This window comes from Aythya fuligula, chromosome 8 (genome assembly GCF_009819795.1).
Source record: "Aythya fuligula isolate bAytFul2 chromosome 8, bAytFul2.pri, whole genome shotgun sequence".
Taxonomy (NCBI): Eukaryota; Metazoa; Chordata; class Aves; order Anseriformes; family Anatidae; genus Aythya; species Aythya fuligula.
The window spans coordinates 24,866,436-24,887,540 of NC_045566.1; the positions used below are offsets into that span (position 1 = coordinate 24,866,436).

The 21,105-nt window shown below is 38.3% G+C and overlaps 1 protein-coding gene across 1 annotated transcript in view; it reads left to right on the forward strand.

Moving 5' to 3' along the window:
• The first annotated feature begins 13,029 nt into the window (after positions 1-13,029).
• Positions 13,030-21,105, forward strand: part of CFH (complement factor H) — a 37,359-nt gene continuing 29,283 nt past the window's right edge. The window contains exons 1-4 of the mRNA XM_032192466.1: positions 13,030-13,165; positions 17,173-17,358; positions 18,861-18,966; positions 20,297-20,373. Coding sequence (XP_032048357.1) covers positions 13,105-13,165; positions 17,173-17,358; positions 18,861-18,966; positions 20,297-20,373 — 430 coding nt within the window. The 5' untranslated portion in view covers positions 13,030-13,104. The remainder of the gene's footprint in view (positions 13,166-17,172; positions 17,359-18,860; positions 18,967-20,296; positions 20,374-21,105) is intronic.

Consider the following 21,105-nt stretch of genomic DNA (forward strand, 5'->3'; position numbering starts at 1 on the left):
CCTGCCTGGAGGAGGAGGAGGAGGAGGAGGAGGAGGAGGTGGCGAAGCGGCGCTCCCCGGCGTCCCCCCTCAGCCGCCGAGCCGGGGGGGCGCCGCGCCGTCCCTCCGCGGGTGACGGTCGCCGGGGGCGGCGGTGGGGCGGCCTCGGCGGCGCGCACCCACCCACCCAGGCAGCCCTGGCGAGCACGCGCGCCGCCCGCCGCCGTTGACAACAAAGGAGCTGCCCGCCGCCATGCAAATGTCGTTCGGAGCCGCCGCCGCCGGGCCAGCCAATGGGGTGGGCGCTGATTAGCATATTCAAGCAGAAGGGCGGGGATTTCTGCACTGCCGGCCAATGGGAGGCGCCCCGCTGGCACGAGGGGCAGGGGCTGAGCGGGCCCTGCGGCGGGGGGCTGAGCCCCCGCTGGTTGCACCTGGGGGTGCCCCGGTGTAGGACCCACGCCAGGGATGCAACGCCAGTATAAACCCTGGGGGCCGCGTGTTTGGGTTTGTTCCTTTGGTTTTGGCTGCTCCGGCTGTAGGGAGTGTCTGCGCAGCCCCGCGTTACTGACAGCTGTTCAGCCGAGCCCGCTGTCCCCTACCTTTGTCCCCTGCCCACCTGTAGTCCCTTGGGTTAAAGCACGGCTCTGGGAAATGGCTCGTCCTGCTTCGTGCCAGCTCTCTGAAGCCACACGTGCAGATGCGGTAAGCCACTGGTGAGCTGGTGCTATAATGGTTCAGGGCTTTGTCCAACAGAGGAGGAGCAGTGCCCAGGCCCTGTAAGAACCCAGGGGGTGCGCAGCCACACAGCTGCCACGGCTGGCTCCCCAAAAAGGGGCTCTCCTGGCTCCCCAGTTTGGGCTGGTCTATCTACCAAGGGAGCACAGGCACCTCTGAAATGGCAAAATGCATCCAGCACAGTCCCTTCGTGGGGATGCTCCAGGGTCACTGAGGTTCTTGAGCAGTGCCTGGTGGCCAGGTGGTTCTGCCTCGCCTGTATGTTGACAGGCCTTAACGAAGGGGCAGAGCTGGCAGAGGGGTCATTTGTACGCTTCCTCTCTCCCTGGCTACTTATTCCCCACACATACTGAATTTGCAACCCATGCAGCCGAAAAATAACTTTTTTTTTTTTTTTTCTGGGTTAATTTTAATTTCTGTCACTTTCCCAAACCTAGGTTCACCCTAAGTGCTGGCAGAAGAGCTAGTGCAGCTACAGCAGAGCAGCAACAAGCCATCATAAGATAGGGAAGACTTATTTATCTCAGCAGTAGGTTTGTGTGAGTTTAAAGGTTCAATAAACTACAATTTTAGTTTTCTGTGCAAGCAAGCATCAATCAAACACTTCTTATTAATATTCGTGGGTGTTTTGCACAATCCTTCGCCATTTTTTCCTATACTTTTTCAGTGTAATCATCCATCTTATAAGATTTGGCTACATGTTGAATGTGTAAGATTGTATGTGGATATAAAAATTTATTTTACAGAATATAGTCTGATGAAAAATTTACTTTCCTTGTTAAAAATAAAATAAAATAAAATAAAACACTAGTTGCATACTAGCATTCCTTTTTTTTTTTTTTTTTTTTTTTTTTTTGAGGTCAATACAGATCAGACCAACAACTAAGGGCATCAAAGCAGACACTATAATGCTTTTTTTGTTCTCTCTCTCTTTTTTTTTTTCTCTTCTCACAGAAGCGGACATCTTGGTTTGTACTTGAATTGGTTCATCTCTGAAAACATTTCTAGCGCATTGTTTCCCAAGCCAGATTTTTTTCTGTGTTAGTAACTGTTTTGAGTGAGACCAGACTGTACCATATTTGAGTGATATTGTTGAAATCAAGCAAGTAATCTGTGGATGACCAAAGTTGCAATGTTTGTCTGAAATCTTATTTTACTCCTTTAAAGTCTCTGAATTGTGCAAGAAAAAGAAAACTGAACATTGAAATTTGTGGCCAATGACTGAAAGTGGGAGACATTCTAGGAACTACTCTAACTTCCCACATGACTGAGGAAGTGCATATTACCAATATGAAGATCTCTTTGAATTCACTGTCCGAATTGAAATAGCAAAGAAAGTTTTTTAGATTTCTTCTTAAAGGTACACTGTAATCTAGACTGTCATATGTATTATAGTCATACTCAGTATGTAATGCCACAGCTTTAGTAAACAAAAATACTGTTACATTTTCCCTGACTGTCATGATTTGCCTTCCCTGGTTAGGTCTTCATCTAAGCTCTTCAGTAGTAGTGTTTCTTTATTAAAATGAAGTAACTCACAGTGTGACACTGGTGTAATGTTTAAGTTTGAATGAGGTTTTTAGTCTTTGCTGGTTCTGGGACTAAGTGAGAAGTTAATCCCTAAATGTGGTCTAAATACTGCATGCTTAACTAGATGCTTACGTTCATTTTGTGCATTGAAGATTGAGCCTTCTATCTTCTATCCAGTTGGATTTCTGTGTAAGCTAGTTAAAAGCTGGCACAAATGGGATCAGCTGAAGCATGGCAAGTGTACTTGGAGTGTACTGCATAATAGTGATGTGCCCTGCTGAGAATCTGACTTTAAGCTTCATACTGCTGTGGAAAGATTTCTACAAATGACCAAGATGACTAACTGGGGACTTGGGTTATCTCCTCTGTTGTTACAGACAACGCATCTTTCATTGTTTCTTTAGTGTAGAGTTCTAAAGCACTGCTTCTCTGATTGCTGTTTCTTAGAGAGTGGGATGTTGTAGCCCAAGTCTTGTAAAACGTTGGGATAACAGGGGGGGATGATGCTTGCCCTTTTTCAGAGTTTGTTGCATTCAGAGTTCACAATGTGCTTCTCATAAGGGCTTGTTAGATTAAGCAAGACAGATGCACATATGTGTCAACAGTTCAAAGGTAAGTCACTCTTTGCTTTGGCTGATATGAGAAATAAATAACATAGTGAATTAGCCTGCTGCCACATTCTTGCCAGTTTTACCATGCTGCATTCTGAAGTCAGAGTTCTCTAAAACTCTAATTTAAAAAAAAAAACAAACAAAAAAGTACAGGATCTTTTTCCATTAGAATACTTGTTATGTGCAGTTATTTTTTTCTTCTTAGCTTTTTCTCCACCCAAGCAAGGTGTCTCTTCTTAGAAAACATTGTTTCCTTGCTCTGCCCCTGTGTTTTCTCATCTTGCGAAAACTTGGTCTCTGTGTTTATTCCTTCACTTGAAGCAGAGGGAAACTATATATTATAATGATCTGTTGTACAAGTAAAATAGGGTTTGGGCTAACTATAGTCCTTTTCTGAAGTCTGTGAATCATAGGTCAGATGAGAAATTAATTGTGTGTCTACTGTATCTTCTAACAGCCTCATTAATTTTTCCACCCTAATTGATTAATCTAACATTTGTTTTCATGCTTGAGGAGCTAAGTAACAGTAGAAGCTTTTGCACTTCTTCTACCACAGAAATGCTTTTCAAAATGGTAGTAGGTATCTGGCATACTAGCACCCTGGTAAATAGCTGAGCAGAGTAAATAAAAAGCAAACTCATAACTGAGTCTATAGTCACTCAATATATACGGAAACTTAATTTTATTCTCTAAAGTAATATAAACTCTTTGCGTTATAAAATAACTGTTCTTCCTTTCTGACAGTATGAGGCCTAGTCACTCATAAAAGTGACTAGGAAAAGTTTTTTTCAGAAAAGTTCTTAAGTGTATAAAAATTGGACTTAAGTGTACAAAATTGGACTATACTTTTGTATAAAATTAGGCTGTACTTTTTCAGAAAAGCTCTTAAGTGTATAAAATTGGACAGAGCTAGGTTTTTAGTTATCTGAATCTAATATTTTGATTAGGACTTAAACCCCCTTGAACATCTTCAAGCTGAAGAGACACTGAATCTTCTGCGTGGAGATAAATGCTCTTATACACAAGCTGTTTTACTGGGTCACTGTGCTCAAGCTAGGATTTCTTTCTGCTATGCTTGAAGTGTTAAAGAAAAGCTGTGAGCTACACTCACTTCTTTCAAGGAATATGAGTTTTTAGTCTCAGGGGATGGCAGCCCTGAGAAGTATCAGAAACACCTGTGACACAGTCTTGGAAACTGAAAATAGACTTGAATTAATCTGTCTTCTTTAAACTTTTTTACTGATTAGGTACAGGTGGGTAACCCTGAAGATTAAGGGAGGCAGAGTAAGAACTTTGTTGCTGAGTTTTTTGCTAGTGTTTATATAAATCTTGGCTCATACTAAGGTATGGAAAATAGAAAAAAAGCATTTAAGTTTCCTTTTTAGGTTACTCATATTTTTGTTGATGTATAGGTAAAAGCATATGCTGGCACAATGTTAATGACTTCTGTATGTTTTGGAACACTTGCAGTGTATATGGAGGTATATATTATTTATTAATGATGTCTTTCCCGTTTATGTAAGTCTGAATTGTGCATTTTGTTGTAATCAAGTAAATCAGATTAACTGGTTAGTTTTTGATACCTTCCTCAAAAAGATTGTATGTTTTTATTATTCAGTTTATTTACTGACACTGGAACATTCTTTGCTGTTGGTATTGATACTTACAGTTCTTCAGGTAAATCAAAGCAAAACTTGACTGCAAACAGTTAGAGTAGAATGTTGCCTGAGATAAAGTGGTGCATTTTGATGTGGTGATGGTCCTTTGCATTGAGGAGATGAAATAGTCCTTATCAGACACAATTCTTAATTTCTGTTCCCTCCATTGCTTTTCAATTGTATACCAGATTCAGAGACAATAAATGTTGTCTGACATATCTGATAAGCTTATGACCCTATTGTTTTTATTCTTCTACACAGTGTTGTTAGGTTGTGGTTAGACAGGAAAGAACACTGTTTAAAGATAAGCCTCTCAAACAAAAGGTGAAGAAGAAAAGGGCATGTATGAAACAAGTGCATACTAAATTATTTTAAATGGTTCTGTAATACTCAGCAGTAATTTGCAAGTATTATCCTTTTAAGGAAGATGATAGACTAATATTGTCTTCGATATTCAGTTAACTCACTAAGTAGGCATATACAAGACGCTTCCCATAGGCCAGTAGTCTAGGTGGTAGTGAAAAACAGTAAGAGGAAATGCCTTCTCTGTAAAGTTGGCATGCTTTTTCCTATTAGTCTTGTGGTGCTGGTAAACAGCTAAACATGATTTTAAAAAATGTTTAACTGAAAAATAAATGACAAAAACTCAAACTTATTTTGAAGCTTTTTTTTTTTTCTCTGCCCTGGTGCTTCTTAGATATCCCCTCCACCTCCTCCATCCCGGAACCAAGAAGTATCTGGATGTTTAGGTAACTACTTTTCAAACTCTATTTCCACATTTCTGTGCATTGATCAACTCTCTTGAGTGTGTTTGTGTGGTTTCATGGTTAAGACTGGAACAAGGGTCTAGAGTACTGGCACCACTGGAAAGCGCACAAGATAATTCTGCAGATTTGCTGGCTGAATGGAAAGTTTGGGGATTCATTATTCACATAACATAAAATGAACAGTGGTTTAGATAAATTAATCAAATATTGTTTAAATACATTTTACTTATCTGCAATTTCACTTCCAAAATACCCTCCAAAGGTAGATTTTTCAATAGGAAAAAAAAAATCATAATGACATTGTCTGTTAAAACATGCCTAGGTATAATTCTGAAGAGTCTTTCCTGATAAATATTATTTATCTTAGAAAATAGAGATGCAGTAGTGGGGGGGGGGGGGGGGGGGGAGTATACTCCTCAGTTAGAAAACAGTACTTTTATTTAAAAAAAAAAAAAAAAGTTACTATATTTTTAAAAAGCAAGAAACTAATGGGTGCAAAGCTCAAATGGAAAGAGCACATAGATGTGTTCTGAAGCACAGAACATGGATGCCTTGTAGGAAAAAAGTTAGGTGTGCTGGACTGAGGGGCCAGCAGTCTGAATGGATGTGAAAGGCTAAACCAAGCCAATATCAGAAACTGGTGAGAGTTCTATTTTGAGGACTCCCCCTCTTTGACTACCACAATACAAAACTATTATTTACTAATATGGAGTATAGGACTAAAAATTACAACAGTGTAAAATGATTATCTAGAGGACGCCTTAATGAATTTAACCATGAAAGCTTGTAGACAGCAATTTTGACTGTATGTGTAAAAAGCATATATATCACCACTATAAAACTTAGCTATAGCTCAGGGCATGTTGCCCAAGTGGGTTCTTATTGAGTAGCAAGAGGGCAAAATGACCTTCAATTGTTGGTTGTAGCATTCTATTTTACTTTGACCCAACGCTTGTGCTTCTTGAGGTTGGTGGAAAGCAAAGGGCATGTTGCTGACCAGTGCAACAATTCTAGGGCCCTTGAGACTGTAATTTTAAATCTAGTTAGATCTATTTCTTGCACATTTATTTCATGTAATCTAAAATGTATTCTTTCCTAGGCCCATAATTTTATGTCTATTGCTGCTCAGCTAAAGGCAGCCTTGATTACCTTCCCCATTTTTGTCACCATAACATTGTATCTGTTAGATAAAAGATCCACTACTTATTTCCATTTCACTTCCAAGGGCTGCCTGGACTTTTCTGTATTCTATTATGTCATTTTCTATTCAAATGTTTACTTCTGTTTTGCATCTTTCCCTAACAAAAGTCTCTGTTCCCACACATTTGAAAGCGTCATCGTTTTCTTCTCCCTTGCTGCAAGAGAACTACCATAGCAATAGCAATGCCACTCTGATCTCTTTCGCATCCTTTTCTCAAAAAGATCTCAGTAGTAAATTAGGTCAACATGAACATATTGGTTTGAACCCTCTTTTTGTTTGTTTAAATGTACGTTTGTTGTGGCTTGTTAGATTCTTAGCTATTAGGGATAAGATCCAATTTTGGTTCATTCTGAATCTTACCATAAGGAGAATGAGGAGGGCAGTCTGTGTATGACCATAGCCTAAATAACTATCAGTTTCTACAGTTTTTCTACAGAAAGAAATGCTTATGTTATCTCTTTGCTAGGTAGCTGGCTTGTATGCTGGATATGCAAACGAGAATAGTTGCTGATAGTTTTAATTGTCCTTCAAGAGGACACAGCCTTTGGGGGAATATTACTAATACAAAATGAAACTTTACAAAAGCTTTTAATCATAACTAATCATAACAAGCAGCAGCACCAGTTTCAGACTATACCAGGAGCTTGTTCCAAAAGAAGTACACTGCTATTCTTATAAACCTTGAAAGATTTAATGATCCTATTTATTTTCTTACTGTGTGTTCTTCATGTTGATTTTGCATCTCTCTTCATTTTACTGCCTGATACACCTTTTGGAGTACAATACTGCATTGTTTGGCATGCAAAAACTACAGGAAAAATGTTTATTTAAACTTCAAAGAAAAAGTATTCTTGGAGTCTTCCTTTCTTTCTACATTTGGTAAATGACTGTGCAGTATACAGACTGTTCTGCTGGAGCAAAAGGTTTGATAGTGATTCAGAAACAGTAACAGACTGAAATAGCCCAAAGTGAGAACAGAGTTTTAAGGTCACCGTAAAGCTAGGGGAGAAGGAGAAAACTGAGGAATTTTCAATTTGATTATTCCTCTCAAAGTATAAAAAACTGGAGAAGGTTTTGTGTTTGTTTGTTTCAATTGTTTAATTGAACTGAAACCTTGGTAGGTAGACGGCCTGCTTTACACAGTCTGGTGAGCATGATTCTGTATTGCAAGCATGAACCTTGTAATGTTGTTTCAGACACAGGGCATTCAATATCACCTGATCTATGTGTTCTTATAAGCAGCACCACCATAGCACAGATCCCAAAAGGAGCTGTATCCACTTCAGGGCCATCCCTGGCCCTTATATGCCACAGTGCTCTGACATCCATGGTGACCAGTAACAGAAACTATAGGAACAATTGGGATGGTAGCACTGTGGCAGGGCAGAGCAACGTGGGAGGAAATGGTGATGTCCTCTGAACTGCCTTCCAGTAGATCTTCACTGGGCTGTAAATAGAACTTAGTTTAAACTAGAGGTAGTAACAACTGCTTTTATGTAGGAGACAATTTTTTTTTTTTTTTTTTTTTTTTTGCAAAGAGCACTTTTCAAGTAACTTTTGCTTTTCTTTTGACTACAGAGTACCAAGCTAGGAGAATGAGATGGCAATTAAACAGAGGTGGGTTCTTAATGAGTACGTGTACTGCTCATCAAAATCTGTTAATGCACATACTGGGAAGTAAGCACCACATAAGGTCACGTACATGGGTGTGCATACTTACATGTTGCAAATTTATAACAAAAATTATTGTAATTTATAATAAAGTTACGATAATTCTTAATAAAAATTACAGAAAATGTCAAATTTATAATATAACATTTATTTAAAGTACAGATTATTTAGAAGTGGGCATGATAGGTCCTCCATCATGGCTGCAAAATCCTACCTGAACATGTCAATATATATTTTGCATTAGAAGATAAAGCAATATTCAAATAAATCCTAAAATTGCTTTTCTATTTCCATGGGTGTTTACATATACCACCCTTGGTGAAATGGCCTGAAAAACAGCCATTAAGATGTGAATCCAAGTTAAAGCACCCAAAAGTGTATGAGACTCCATATGCCACAGCTGACCACATTTAAAGAGTTGATGACTATCAGACAGCTTAAACAGTAATGAGAGAGTTACAGAGTAATTTTTGAAACAAGGGAGGTCCCAGTTTGGACAAGTGTTACAAGGAATGAAGGAAAGTTTGTAGCAGTAGGGAGAACAGTGGGAACAGAGAAGCTGTCAAAAGCAGAGCAGCTGGGCTTAACTCTTGAATGTTGGCCCACCAGCATCATGACTTTTCCCTAGGCCAGCTGGAGCATCTGCACCATCAAATACAAGCAACTTGCATCCAGTGAGGGCAGAGACAGTTCAGGGTGCAACATGTAGGTATGCACACCTGTATGTGTTTGTGACCTTGGGTGGTGCTTACTCCCCAGTATGTGCATTAACAGACTTTGATGAGCGGTAAAAGTACACATTAAGAACCCACATCTCCAACAGGAGCTATGTGAGAGGGGGACTGTGCATATAACTCTCTGTGAGTAGGTGCACATGGATTTGTGTGCATGAATAGAAACTTTGGAGATTGGTAGTGAAAGGACGTTTAGAAATTTGTTAGGTGCTTGTTAGCATTTTTCTGTTAAGTGTCCTATCTGATGTATTGTTGATACTGATCCCAAATGAATAGCTCAGTGATTGCTGGCTAATTACATGCCTAAGCAAACTGGGCAATTTTTCCCTGTTACACCATTAGGTTGTAATTGTAGGTATTAAGTGATACGTAATGTTATGAATTGGAGTTCTCTACCACTGGGAGAGACGAACAGTTGTTGACAATGAAAAGATAATCTCACTATTAAGATAGTAAGATAGGACTCCTTTCTGAAGATTTTTGAGCAAAACTGACTGTTTCTAGAATGCTACAAGCTGTATTGGTATTGTTAGAATCAGGTGTGACAGCAAGCATGCTGTCAGAACATGCTGTAATTATACCAGTCAGAGGTGCTATTCTAGCAGAGACTAGCTGAACTGCTATTACTAGGCATCACAAATTCCTTGCTGGAAGACAGTGGCTTTATCAGCGACTTTCATTGTGCTTCCATAGACCTTGTATAATAGGTCCATATTTTTCTTGTACTGGGGACCCCAGAACTGGATACAGTATTCCAGGTGGGCTCTCATGAGAGCAGAGGGGGAGAATCACCTCCCTCAACCTACTACCGTGCTGCTTTTTATTTAGTCCAGGATACAACTGGCTTTCTGGGCTGCAAGCCTATGTTGCTAGCTCATATCCATTTTTACATCAACCAACAAGCCCAAATTCTCCACTGCAGGGCTGCTCTCAATCAATTCATCACCCAGTCTGTAGTGATGTTGAGGATTGCTCTGACCCAGGTGCAGGATTTTTCACCTGGCCTTGCTAAACTTCACAAGGTTCACCTGGGCCCACTTTTCAAGCCCATCAAGGTCGCTCTGGATGTCATCCCTTCCCTGTAGCATTATCAAGAGCACCAACCAGCTTGGTGTGGTCTGCAAATTTGCTGAGGGTGCACTCAATCCCACTATCCATATTATTAAAAAAGATATTAAACAGTACTAGTTCCAGTAGGGACCCCTGAGGGACATCATTTGTTACTGGTTCCCATTTGGACACTGAGCCATTGACTGTAACTCTCTGGATGTGGCCATCCAGCCAATTCCTTATCTATCTAACGTGCCATTCATCAAGTCCATATGTCTCCTATTTAGAGGCAAGAATGTTCTGGGGGACTATGTTAGAGGCCTTACAGGAAGTCCAGATAGATGCCATCAGTTGCTCTTCCCTCTCTGCTGATGCAGTAACTCAATCAGAGAAGGCTACTGGATTAGCCAGGCACTATTTGCCTTTGGGGAAGCTATGCTGGCTCAGAATCACCTCTATGTCTTCCATATACTTCAGCATAGTGTCCAGAAGAATCTCTTCCATGACCCTACTGGACAGTGAGGTGAGGCTGACTGGTGAGTAGCTCCTTCCTGCTGTAAGGAAACTTGCTTTTGGACTCAACAGCTCACTCGTACAGAAACATGTAAATGCATGCAGTGAGATTGATGCAGAGAAGACAAACGATGCTATCCTGGTGCAGATAAGAGCACTGTTGTATGCAGAAGCACATTGTTCTGTACCACAGAATGAAAAGAATTAAAGATTTTTACAGTGCTGTTCTGTGAGAAGGTGTTTTTTAGAACTCAGCTTAGACAGGTGAAAAAAATAAAATAAAATAATCTTTATCAATCAGGTATGCACCAGTACCTGCAAAATGGATGCAGGCCAATCATCACAAGGTCATGGAGCAGGGTGAGAGATCATTTTCCACTTATGAACCACTTGGCAATAGAAAGAGGGAGGGAAAGGAAGAGGTGTTTTACTGTCTGGCAGATTTCTTGTAGGTGAAACAACTGAATGCTAGTTTTCAGCAAGGCTATTCCTTTAAATGGATAACTGGAAACACAGTCTAGGTGTAAATAAATAAAAGACAAAAAAAAAAAAAAAAAAACCTCCAGCTGTATTTTGAGAAGGAAAAAAAAAATTCACTGCTTTGGAATTCAGGCTTGATTTGGAATCTCTCTTCTAAACACTCTCTTAACCTATACCAGTAGACTACCTAAGCCAGTTATCATGAGGATATGTTATGTGTCTTTTTGGAAGCACATATCTATGTATTCTCCATGCTAGTCAGACACCACCACATAACAGTGTGTGGTTGTGGTGGTTTTACTCAAAGGGAAAGAGGAGAGAAAATACAATGAAAAGGTCTCAAGGGTAGAGATAAGAACAGGGAGATCACTCAACAATTATTGTCAAGGATAAAAGACAACACAGGGAGATTAATGTAATTTATTACCTATTACTAACAAGCTAGAGCAGTGAGAAACTCAAACTATAAACACCTTCCCCCCATTACCTTCTTCTACGTCCTCCCCCAAGCAGCTAAGGGGAACAGGGAATGGGGGCTGCAGTCAGTCTGTAACACTTCATCTCTGCCACTCCCTCATGGTCACTCTCTGCCCCTGCTCTAGTATGGTGTCCCTCCCACAGGATGCCATCCTTCCTAAACTGATTCTGCATGTGCTTCCCACAGGCAGCAGCTCTAAAAGAGCTGCTCCAACTGTGGGTCTGTACTATGGGGTCCATCCTCCAAGAGCAAACTGCTCCAGCATGGGTCCCCCATGGGTAGCAGCTCCCCCCAGGGCCCCTGCTCCTTTGTGGGCTCCTCTCCATGGGCTGCAGCTCTGGCCCGGGGCCTACTCCTGCGGGGGTCTCCATGGGCTGCAGCTTCGTCCAGGCCACATCCACCTGCTCCACTGGGGGCTCCTCCATGGGCTGCAGCATGGAGGTCTGCTCCATGTGGGACCCCCAGGCTGCAGGGGGACAGCCTGCTCCACTAGGGACCTCATTGCAAGAGAAATTCTGCTCTGTGCCAGGAGCACCTCCTGCGCTGACCCTGGGGGCTGCAGGGCTGCTTCTCACCCATCTCTCTCCCAGCTGCTGTTGTACAGTAGTTTCTTTCCCTTTCTTAAATCTGCTCTCACAGAGGTGCAAGCAACTTCTTTTATTGTCGGCTCTGGCCAGCGGTGGGGCCCTTTGGAGCTGGCTGCAACTGGCCCTTATCTAACATGAGACAGCTTCTGGACTCTTCTCACAGAAGCCACCCCTGAAGCCCCCGGCTACCAAAACCTTGCCACATAAACCCAATACAGAGGTCAGCACCTGTCTTTTCATCTGTCTCCTGAGAATGCTTTGTAAACTTAGATTTTTTTTTTTTCCAAATTCTCAATGTCAAGTAACTCCCCTTCTATGTGGAGTGCACTTCTTCTAAAGCCAAGACATTTAGGGAAAGTATAAATAAGACTGTTGCTAACATGAATCCACAAAGAGTTCCTCCATTAGCTCAGTTTACCATGTGGTTCATCTTTTTGTGCGATCCATATCATTTTTCTTTGGACAGTTCGTTATCCATGTTATAGTTATTACACTAATTCACATCTCCATCTTGGAATTTCTCATGTGATACTGAAACAAATTCTTCAGCATCACCAAGGGTTATTTGATGAAATATATTACCTCTGATCTAAGTAGTGGGCTATCTTATGCAAGAACTAAGGGTTAGTAAATCACTTTGTATTTTTGTCTGCTTTGTATTTCAGTTATTTTCAACATAGGTCTTAAATGTATGTAGCAAAGATGTTCATTTTTACACACATTTAATATTCATTATTGTTTTTTAAACATATAAGAACATCAAAAAAATAATATGTACTTTTTTATTTTTGGGGGGGGGGGAGGGGGCGGAGGTATGATGTAAAAACAAGCACACCGCAGGGAGGGACAGTGTCATCCAAAATTGACAGGCATTTATTTATTTATTTATTTATTTATTTATTTATTTATTTAGCAACATTTGGAGAGGAAAAAAAATAAACCCTTGTGTGTTGCAAGAGGGTTAGGGGAAGTGACTGCTGAAATCACTCACAGTATAAATGGTTTGCAAGGTCAGTCCCTGAAGTCACTCAGTGAGTGAAATAGGAGTGCATAAAGTAATCAAAAAAAGTTGGCTACAGTACTAAATGCCTTTTCTGAGTCACTAGAATGTCATTCCTGGGCTATACAGCTCTCCTCCTATGTTGGGTGTATTGTACTGCAGAAAGAGGTAAGCTTTAATATGAAAAAAAAATGCTTAAAGTGTGTAGGAAGATTGTTGCTAAAACAATTTGTAAATAAAATGTTCAAATTGAAGCCTATTTTAATGAAGTTCTGTCAACAGTAATTGAGATTTCTTCTGGTAACATTTAACACAGGATTCAGTATCTTGTCACGAGTATTATTTCACCTATTTATTGGATAACTACTGCTGTTACTAAACTGTTGCACATTTTTTTAAATGGTTATCATCTCTATAAACTACAAACGGACAAATCATTTGTTATTTGTTATATTTTTAATTATTCTAACATCTAAAACTTGTAAATAGTTGGTAGATTAAAATAGAGAATATTCAATTAATGTGTATTTTTTTTCTATGAGATAATCTGAGAAAAATAAATGTTTAGTGACTGACTTAGCATACAAAATAGCTGTTGAATGACAGCTTGTTCTGTGGTATATTCATCAATTAAATGAGATAAATATATACAGATATGCTTTTGTATATATTTAAAGAGGTAGCTAGTATTCTGGGTGTTTTTCCAGAAGGCTCTACTGATGTTTTCTGCTTCACTGTTAAATTTATTTTCCTTGATATTGTGTTTATGTTGTTTAGTGCCCGTTTAATTATTTAATTGCTTTGCTTTCTGTATGGGTTTTTAGTTTTTGTTTTGTTTTGTTTTGGGGGAGGGGGGTTGTTTTTTTTCTTAAACTGTTGGAGAAAGGGCACTGCCTGTTTTGGAGCTAATGTGTCTGTGCTCAGTTCAGGTTGTTTTAATTTTAGGTGAGGATTATGAATACCTTATTAATCAAAGCGATCTGATAGATTTTACTTTTTTTTTTTAAAAAAAAAAAAAAAAAAGAAAGAAAAATATTGATATTAATGAATTGTACCATCTTTTTTTTATATGTACTTACAGTAAATGCTGCTTCAATGCAACTACTAATCATTAATTTGTTTTCAAAGTAGTCTAGAAAGGTCCTGGAATTTGAAAAGAGAGTTTGCCTGAATTTGTGTTTTCTTTTCACAATGCTTTCTTTAGATTAAAGAGATAGCAAAGGAATGCAAATGTAGCAATATTTGATCCATCTGGGACAACTACTACCATGGGCCATGCTGGATTCTTAGTTCAAGCTTCATATTGGAAGTCTGTGTGAGTTGTTTGAGAGCTAGGTTGTTGCACAAGTGCTGAAATATACTTCTACTTAAATTCATAGTTTGTGCTTAGCTTTCAGGAAATTGCTATTGGCATTATGGTGAGAAAGCAGTTTGAGCTATTTCTAACCAAGTCGCATATATGTACTAAATCATTAATTCCAGCTGTCCACGAAGGGATTTGAAGCATTTAAGCCGTACTTTATAATATAAAAATGCAAAAAATCTCAATTTTACTAGGTACCCAGATCAAAGTACATAATACAATTAATATAGTTTTGAAGTACATTCTGTAAGCAGAGTTATTTTTCTCAAACTACTAAGAAACTGCATTTAAAAAAAAAAAAAAAAAAGAGAGAGAGAGAATAATTAACTGTAGTCTGAAATACATACACATACTGTGGCGCTTCAGAGTAACACTTGCCATGGCATAGTCTGACATCAGGGCAGTAGTGGTGAAGAACAGAGAGCTGAAATTAAATCCAGAAGCAAATATGTCTTAGTAATGGTGAAGAGACTTAAGAGTCCCTAGTCTGCACAAGGGTCAATAAAAGTGTAACAACTCAGATGTAAGAGAAGCTATCCCTCTACTGAATAGCCTGCGGCTTTCCAGCCATCACCCAAGTGCACTGTTGCAGATTTCCATCATTGCAGAAGCCAATTCAGTCTGGACATTCAACATTGCTCTGTTTTACCGTCGACTTAAGCTTTACTTACTTGCTGCCATATGAAAATTTTTTAGCAGTTTGGAGAAATCATAGCATACTCAATGTCAATCTCATTGAAATTTAATAGACCAAGGCACACTATGTCATGATAAACGTGTTTTTTTTTTGTTTGTTTTGTTTGTTTGTTTTTTGAGGTGGGGGATTCTTTAAGCAATTTACTCATATGTACAATAGGAATATTTTGTATTAAAATGTGAATGTGTCTTAATGAATTTTGTTAATAAAAGTAAGTCTCTACTCTCTCTTTTGATAGTAGGGTTATAATACCCTCTGGTGGACAGAGCAATCTTATATACTCAAGATAGAACGATTGGTTAGAAGGAACATGCTTGTTATTAGAATAGCTAAAAGAGTTGGAAAAAATGTGAACTTTTGAGCAAACTGAAACTCTTCCTTTATCACTTCAGCAGTATCCTCAAGTCTTGTCTACCTTTCCTGGGTATTTAAGCCAGTCAAAAGAAAGTTTAGATCTCACAATGAGCATTATTTTCTTCATACTTTCAAAATATCATAGCTACAGAATACTTAAAAATATACTTTTTTTTTTTTTTTTCCCCAAAGCTTTAAAGAATTTTCCAAAAATTTGCCTGATTTGGTTGGCATTTCACAAACTGAAATAGAAACAGTGAATGTTCAGGGGTATGTCTTACCTAAAGTAAAATTCACTTTGCACACTTTGATAAGGAAGAGTAAGGATTTATTTTGCTCACTTTGGATTAGAAATCCAGTTTAGTTCAGCAAGCTATAACCCTACATCCCTTGCATGAGGAAAGATCCTAAATATTTTTGCTGTAGATCCACTTTCACAGCACTTAGACATGTAGGAAAGTACCAGTGACAGTACTGATGGTTTTTCAAACCTGTGGCCTGACAACTAAACTGGTGAGAGGATTTTGGTGCCAGCTCTGTACTGAGTAATGAATCTTACTCACCAAGAAATATCTTTGCCTAGTGAACATTTATTCTCCCATTTCTTTTCTACATGGAGGTTTCATTTCTTTTCTAAGGCTTAATTTCTCAGAGATTGCTTTATTTTTTCTTGATGAATTCTCACCTTTGACATTCAGATATAAAACAGACTACTTGTATCTAATCAGCTAGACTGTCTAGACTCTTCTATGGGTAAAGTTTCAGCCTTTAAAATAAGCACATTTCAGTCACTCAGGCATAGAGAATTAGTCACTGAAATCAGGCCAATGATTATAAACAAATAAAACATTTGTTAACCTTCTTAACGTTAGATTGTTGTCTTTCTTAACATCTTCCCAGCATTTGTTTCTTTCCCCTTCAGTCTGACTATTCTCATTCTCAAACTGTTGAGAATCTTCTATTAAGAAGTTCAGAAATTTCTATTAAGACATTGAGAAACGGTTAAGAAACTGCTATTACCCTAATTCAGGTTCATTTTTTTAAATTTACGTTGGCTGTAAATTTCTTCAACACTGAAGAAGGCCCAGTAAGGAACTTTTGGGGAAGACTGTATGATATTGAGCTAATGAGAAATATCAGACAGCCATCACCCCCCAAACTGAGTTGAAATGCTTTGAAGCTTACAAAGGTCAAAGTGAATACCCAGAATTGATTACATCATGTAACATGTCATAAGAAGTAATCTCATGGACAGGGGGAAATGTTTTGGAATATTGGATAACTTTAGCCTGACAGAAATTTTAGGGAATGTAAAGGCAAAGGGAGATTTGACTGAACTTGATCAAGTGGCACATGAGTTAATGTCAGTAAGGATGGCGGTGGCATCTGGAGAAAATAACTGGAAAGGAAATCTACAGAGTGCACCAAGTTGTTCTCTGTGGCAATGAAAGGACTGCTCCCCCATCAGCTCCCTCTGATGGAAGGGTAAGAGATGTTTGTGTTTTGAGCTGGGGCACTAATATCTGGTCCCAGTCTTTGCAACTAAAATATATTAATGAACTATGACTGTACAGTATGTAGTTTTTGTCCCTACAACATATGGATTCTTGGCAGTGACTCTTTATACTGATTAAGTAGAAAAGATATGCTCATTTAATTACAAATATTACCAGGATTTCTTGCTACATTTTCTATTGTAAAAATATTTTGGAGTTTGTAGGATGTTCCTCAGTCACCAATATTTTTATTTATAATTTTTAGCTTGTGAACAATCTCCTCCTAGGAGAGTTAAAGAAGTGCCTACTGAAGCATGGAACAACCCCCCCTATCAACATGGTACTCAAGTAACATACAGGTGTCGGCCTGGATATATAAAATATGGACGAATTTTGTTTGAGTGTGATGATGGAGAATGGAAGCAACGCCACCCACTGACAGAATGCAGAAGTAAGTATTTATGCAAAATACATACAAACATTTGACCTGGCGTGTCACATACCTTACCAACAAAGTTAATGTGAAATTTCAATTGCACCTTTACCTGTACATTATTTATTTCAGCATCCTTTGAAATATCATCTTAAAAGGCATTTAGGCAAAAGGAAACATTTGGGGAATTTCCTTTTCTCCAGGTCAAAGGATTTTTATTTTTTTTGCTTTACAGAAGATTTATGCTAGGCCAGCCTTACCAACCCAATCTGTGTATCTGCTATCAGAATAGAAATTGCTTTTAAGAATATCCAAGACACTTTTAATTCTAGCACCATTCTATGTATGTCTGTGCAGCTGTGTTTCTGGTTTTGGTTAAGTGATACAATTATAGTATATCTGGGACACAAGCTAAGGTACCGCAACAAAGAGGTCCATTAAACAGTTGATATAGACCTTTCTGCATTTAAATTAAATAAAAATAACAAGCCACTGTACATTGCCTATAAATGGCAGGCTATGGAAGAATTGTATTTTAGCATGTTAAAAAAAAAAAAAAAAAAGTTCTGTTATTTTTTTCTGGCATCTTGCAGTCAGAATTTTATCTTTCCTGTGCTAAATTATGTTAATTACTTCTTATTTTTACATGTGTTTATATAAGTACTTAGTGCACACAAATCTTTTCAATTATACAAAAATTGCTGTAGCTTTTTAGTTACATATTTTAGGAAATACTGCCACCAAGTGAACAGATGCTGATATTGGCAAGGTGTGGGTGGAAGGTAAAAAGTGGTGGTTTGGCACAGATTAAGTGATAACATCCCCTTTCTATGAGAGGCCACACTAAACAGTGAAATTGGTCATGGGGTTGTCCATTTCCTCTGTGTCACACTGGAGAAAGTCTAGGGCCTACTCAAGCACCTCTTCCTTGGAAAAAAAAAGGATGTTGATATGATCCAAGAAATGAAAATGCCTAGTTTGACAGGGATCATGAAGGATTTCTTCTGAGGCCTAATAAAGTTTAGCCATGTAGTTTATTTTACAGTCCTTTGAGCAGAAAGGGCTGAGGACCACAGGACTCCTGTGGCCTCATCTAATCTCTCTTTACTCAACACAATCCCCATCAGGTTGAGGAAATTTCATTTCCAGTCATGGATTGCTTCTGTGGTGGAAGATTTGAACCAGTTTATGTCAGAAAGTATATGAAAAACTGAAATTACATCCTGCCATTAAACGTATCATAAAACTTAAGATGAGATCTGCTGTTTTTTTAAAGGAATGAAAGCTCCTAATTTGTTGTTTACTTTAAAAATAAATAAATAAAACCAATTCTCACTCTAATATGTTCTCATTGAAAACAGTGATTCATTAAAGGAGGTTAATTAAGCTAAAGCTGAGTATTTTTGAACATATACTCTGCATGAAATACACTCTACTAATTAATACAAAATTGCTGTCTTTCAAATTTTGACTCTATGTATGGTGTAAGTACTTTTTTTTCTTTCTCTCTTTCTTACCAGATAAGCCCTGTGGACATCCCGGAGATACTGAGTTTGGTTCCTTTCAACTTACCAGTGGAAATGAGTTTGTCTTTGGTGCTAGAGTGGAGTACAGATGTAATGATGGGTAATATTATTTAATTCAGTATATGGGACTTAATTTAAGGCTTTAATGATAAGAGAAGTGTCAGTAATAGATTTGTTATCTGTAAAGCAGCTGCAATTTACTAATATTTAAGAACATTTAGTTAATGTTTAATTTAAAATAATGAGATTACAGTAATACTAAACATAACTATTTCTCATGTCTGGTGGTATTGAATTAACTGTACTTCACACACATGAAGCTGTCATCCAGACTGTCTGAAACAAATAAGGTTGTAGCTCATTTGAAATCATGGTTGTCCGAGTAGAAAGCAAAACTAATGGTCTGCATGTAAAGCTGCCTCATGACTTGACCAGATAGCTGATGAAAACACAACTGCTCATGCTGGAATCTTTGCTCTCAGCAGGCAGTCACTATGCAGTTATCTGGAGAAGTCATTAGGCAGTACAATGGAATCACCTATTCAGAACCACAACCGTTAAGTCCTGCTTAAATCGTTTCTGTGAGTTATGAAACAAAATGCTTTGTAAAAAATGTTTGAAGGAAGAAATTTTTGTTGGACTGGATAACATCTCTTCACTTACTGCTTGGAAGAAATTCTCTCTTCTCCCTCTATTCATCTTCTCCAATGAAAACTGTAGCAAGGCAAATATATAGTATTGTGCTTAAGTAAACATGCTTATAACAACATTCTGTCCTCATGAAATGCAAATCAGCCATAAACACAATACAGTGGTTTAGCCATGCTTTTGCACACTTTGAGGTGCTGAAATGTATTATTGAATCTAGTCTAGTACAAATATGAGTTGCAAAATCAATATTCCTCTTAATTCCTTAAATGCAGACAGTTCTTTTGTCATTTCAGACTAACTGTAATCCCTCTCGGAGCTCATTCCAGACTAAGCAGAAGCAATGTTGTTGTGGCTATGATGCCCTCAAACCTAAGAGAATTCTAACTCAGCAAAGCATGGAATACGTATGGCTGTCCCATGGCTTTCACTCATACTGAAGCATAGACAGCATGAGATTTACTCTGCTAGCTAATGATTGTGTATATCACCCTTAGGTCATTTATTTTCTAGGCAAAGCTTGGTGTATCTATAATGAAGAATATACCTTACTAATTACTTCCTACTTTATGATTTTTTTTCTTTTTGGTTTTATATTTTTGCCATATGCAAGTAAAAGAAACAAAATAGGGGAGACAAGCAGAAAAATACTGTTTTCTTTTGTTATATTTTGGTTAGTCTGTAATTGAATATCTGAAACCTACTTCCTGTGCTTCAAAAACAGAAGCACTGCTGTTTCTGTCATGAGACTGTAATTTATTGTTTACTTTTTTTCTTGTAAGATACCAGATGCTTAGCCAAAAAAATTACCGTGAGTGCCTGGCAGATGGATGGAGCAATGATATCCCGCACTGTGAAGGTAAGTGGAGTTTGACGTTTAATTTTTTATCAAAGTTATTTTTTTTATCTGTCTGATACTATCTAGAACTTGCTTATGATCTTGCTACTCTCTGTGGGGCTACTTTTGTCTATTGTGACTATATTATGACTTCTCATGGTGTTAATAACAACTCAACTATATTCACTGATTAAACCTCTAGTACTAATTCACATAGATATATAAATGTCTAAACTCAAGTTATACAATAATGAAACTCTTACAATGCCTGCTCAGACATTTTAATCCAGTAAACACTCAAGCTTTTATCAAAAAGCACTCTCAAAACTAAGTCTTGTCACCCGCAGACAGGCTTAAAGCTTTGCCTTACATAAAGACCCCAAATGTGTAGGTATCTGTGAAACACAGTTATAAAAGACAGTTGGGATAAGACATTTCACAGGTACGTGAAAGTCTGTTGTTTGTAGCTTGTTTCCTTTTCTGCCATTGTGAATATCTTAGCTATTAAGGTTTTGTTTACAGTTCTTCTCCCTATTAGCATACAGTGGAACAATCTCAGTAGGAGAGAATGAGAACAAAAGACAGCCAGTCCCCAGAACCAAATAAACTGGATAGTTTAGATACTTCCCTGAATTTGGAAACCTTTTTATCAGTTTCAAACCTGTGTGATTATAAAAATTTCCTTTATTAAAAAGTTTCCTTTCTTCCCAGAGATGATTACTTTTAAAAGTTAAAAATTTGTAATGTTAGATT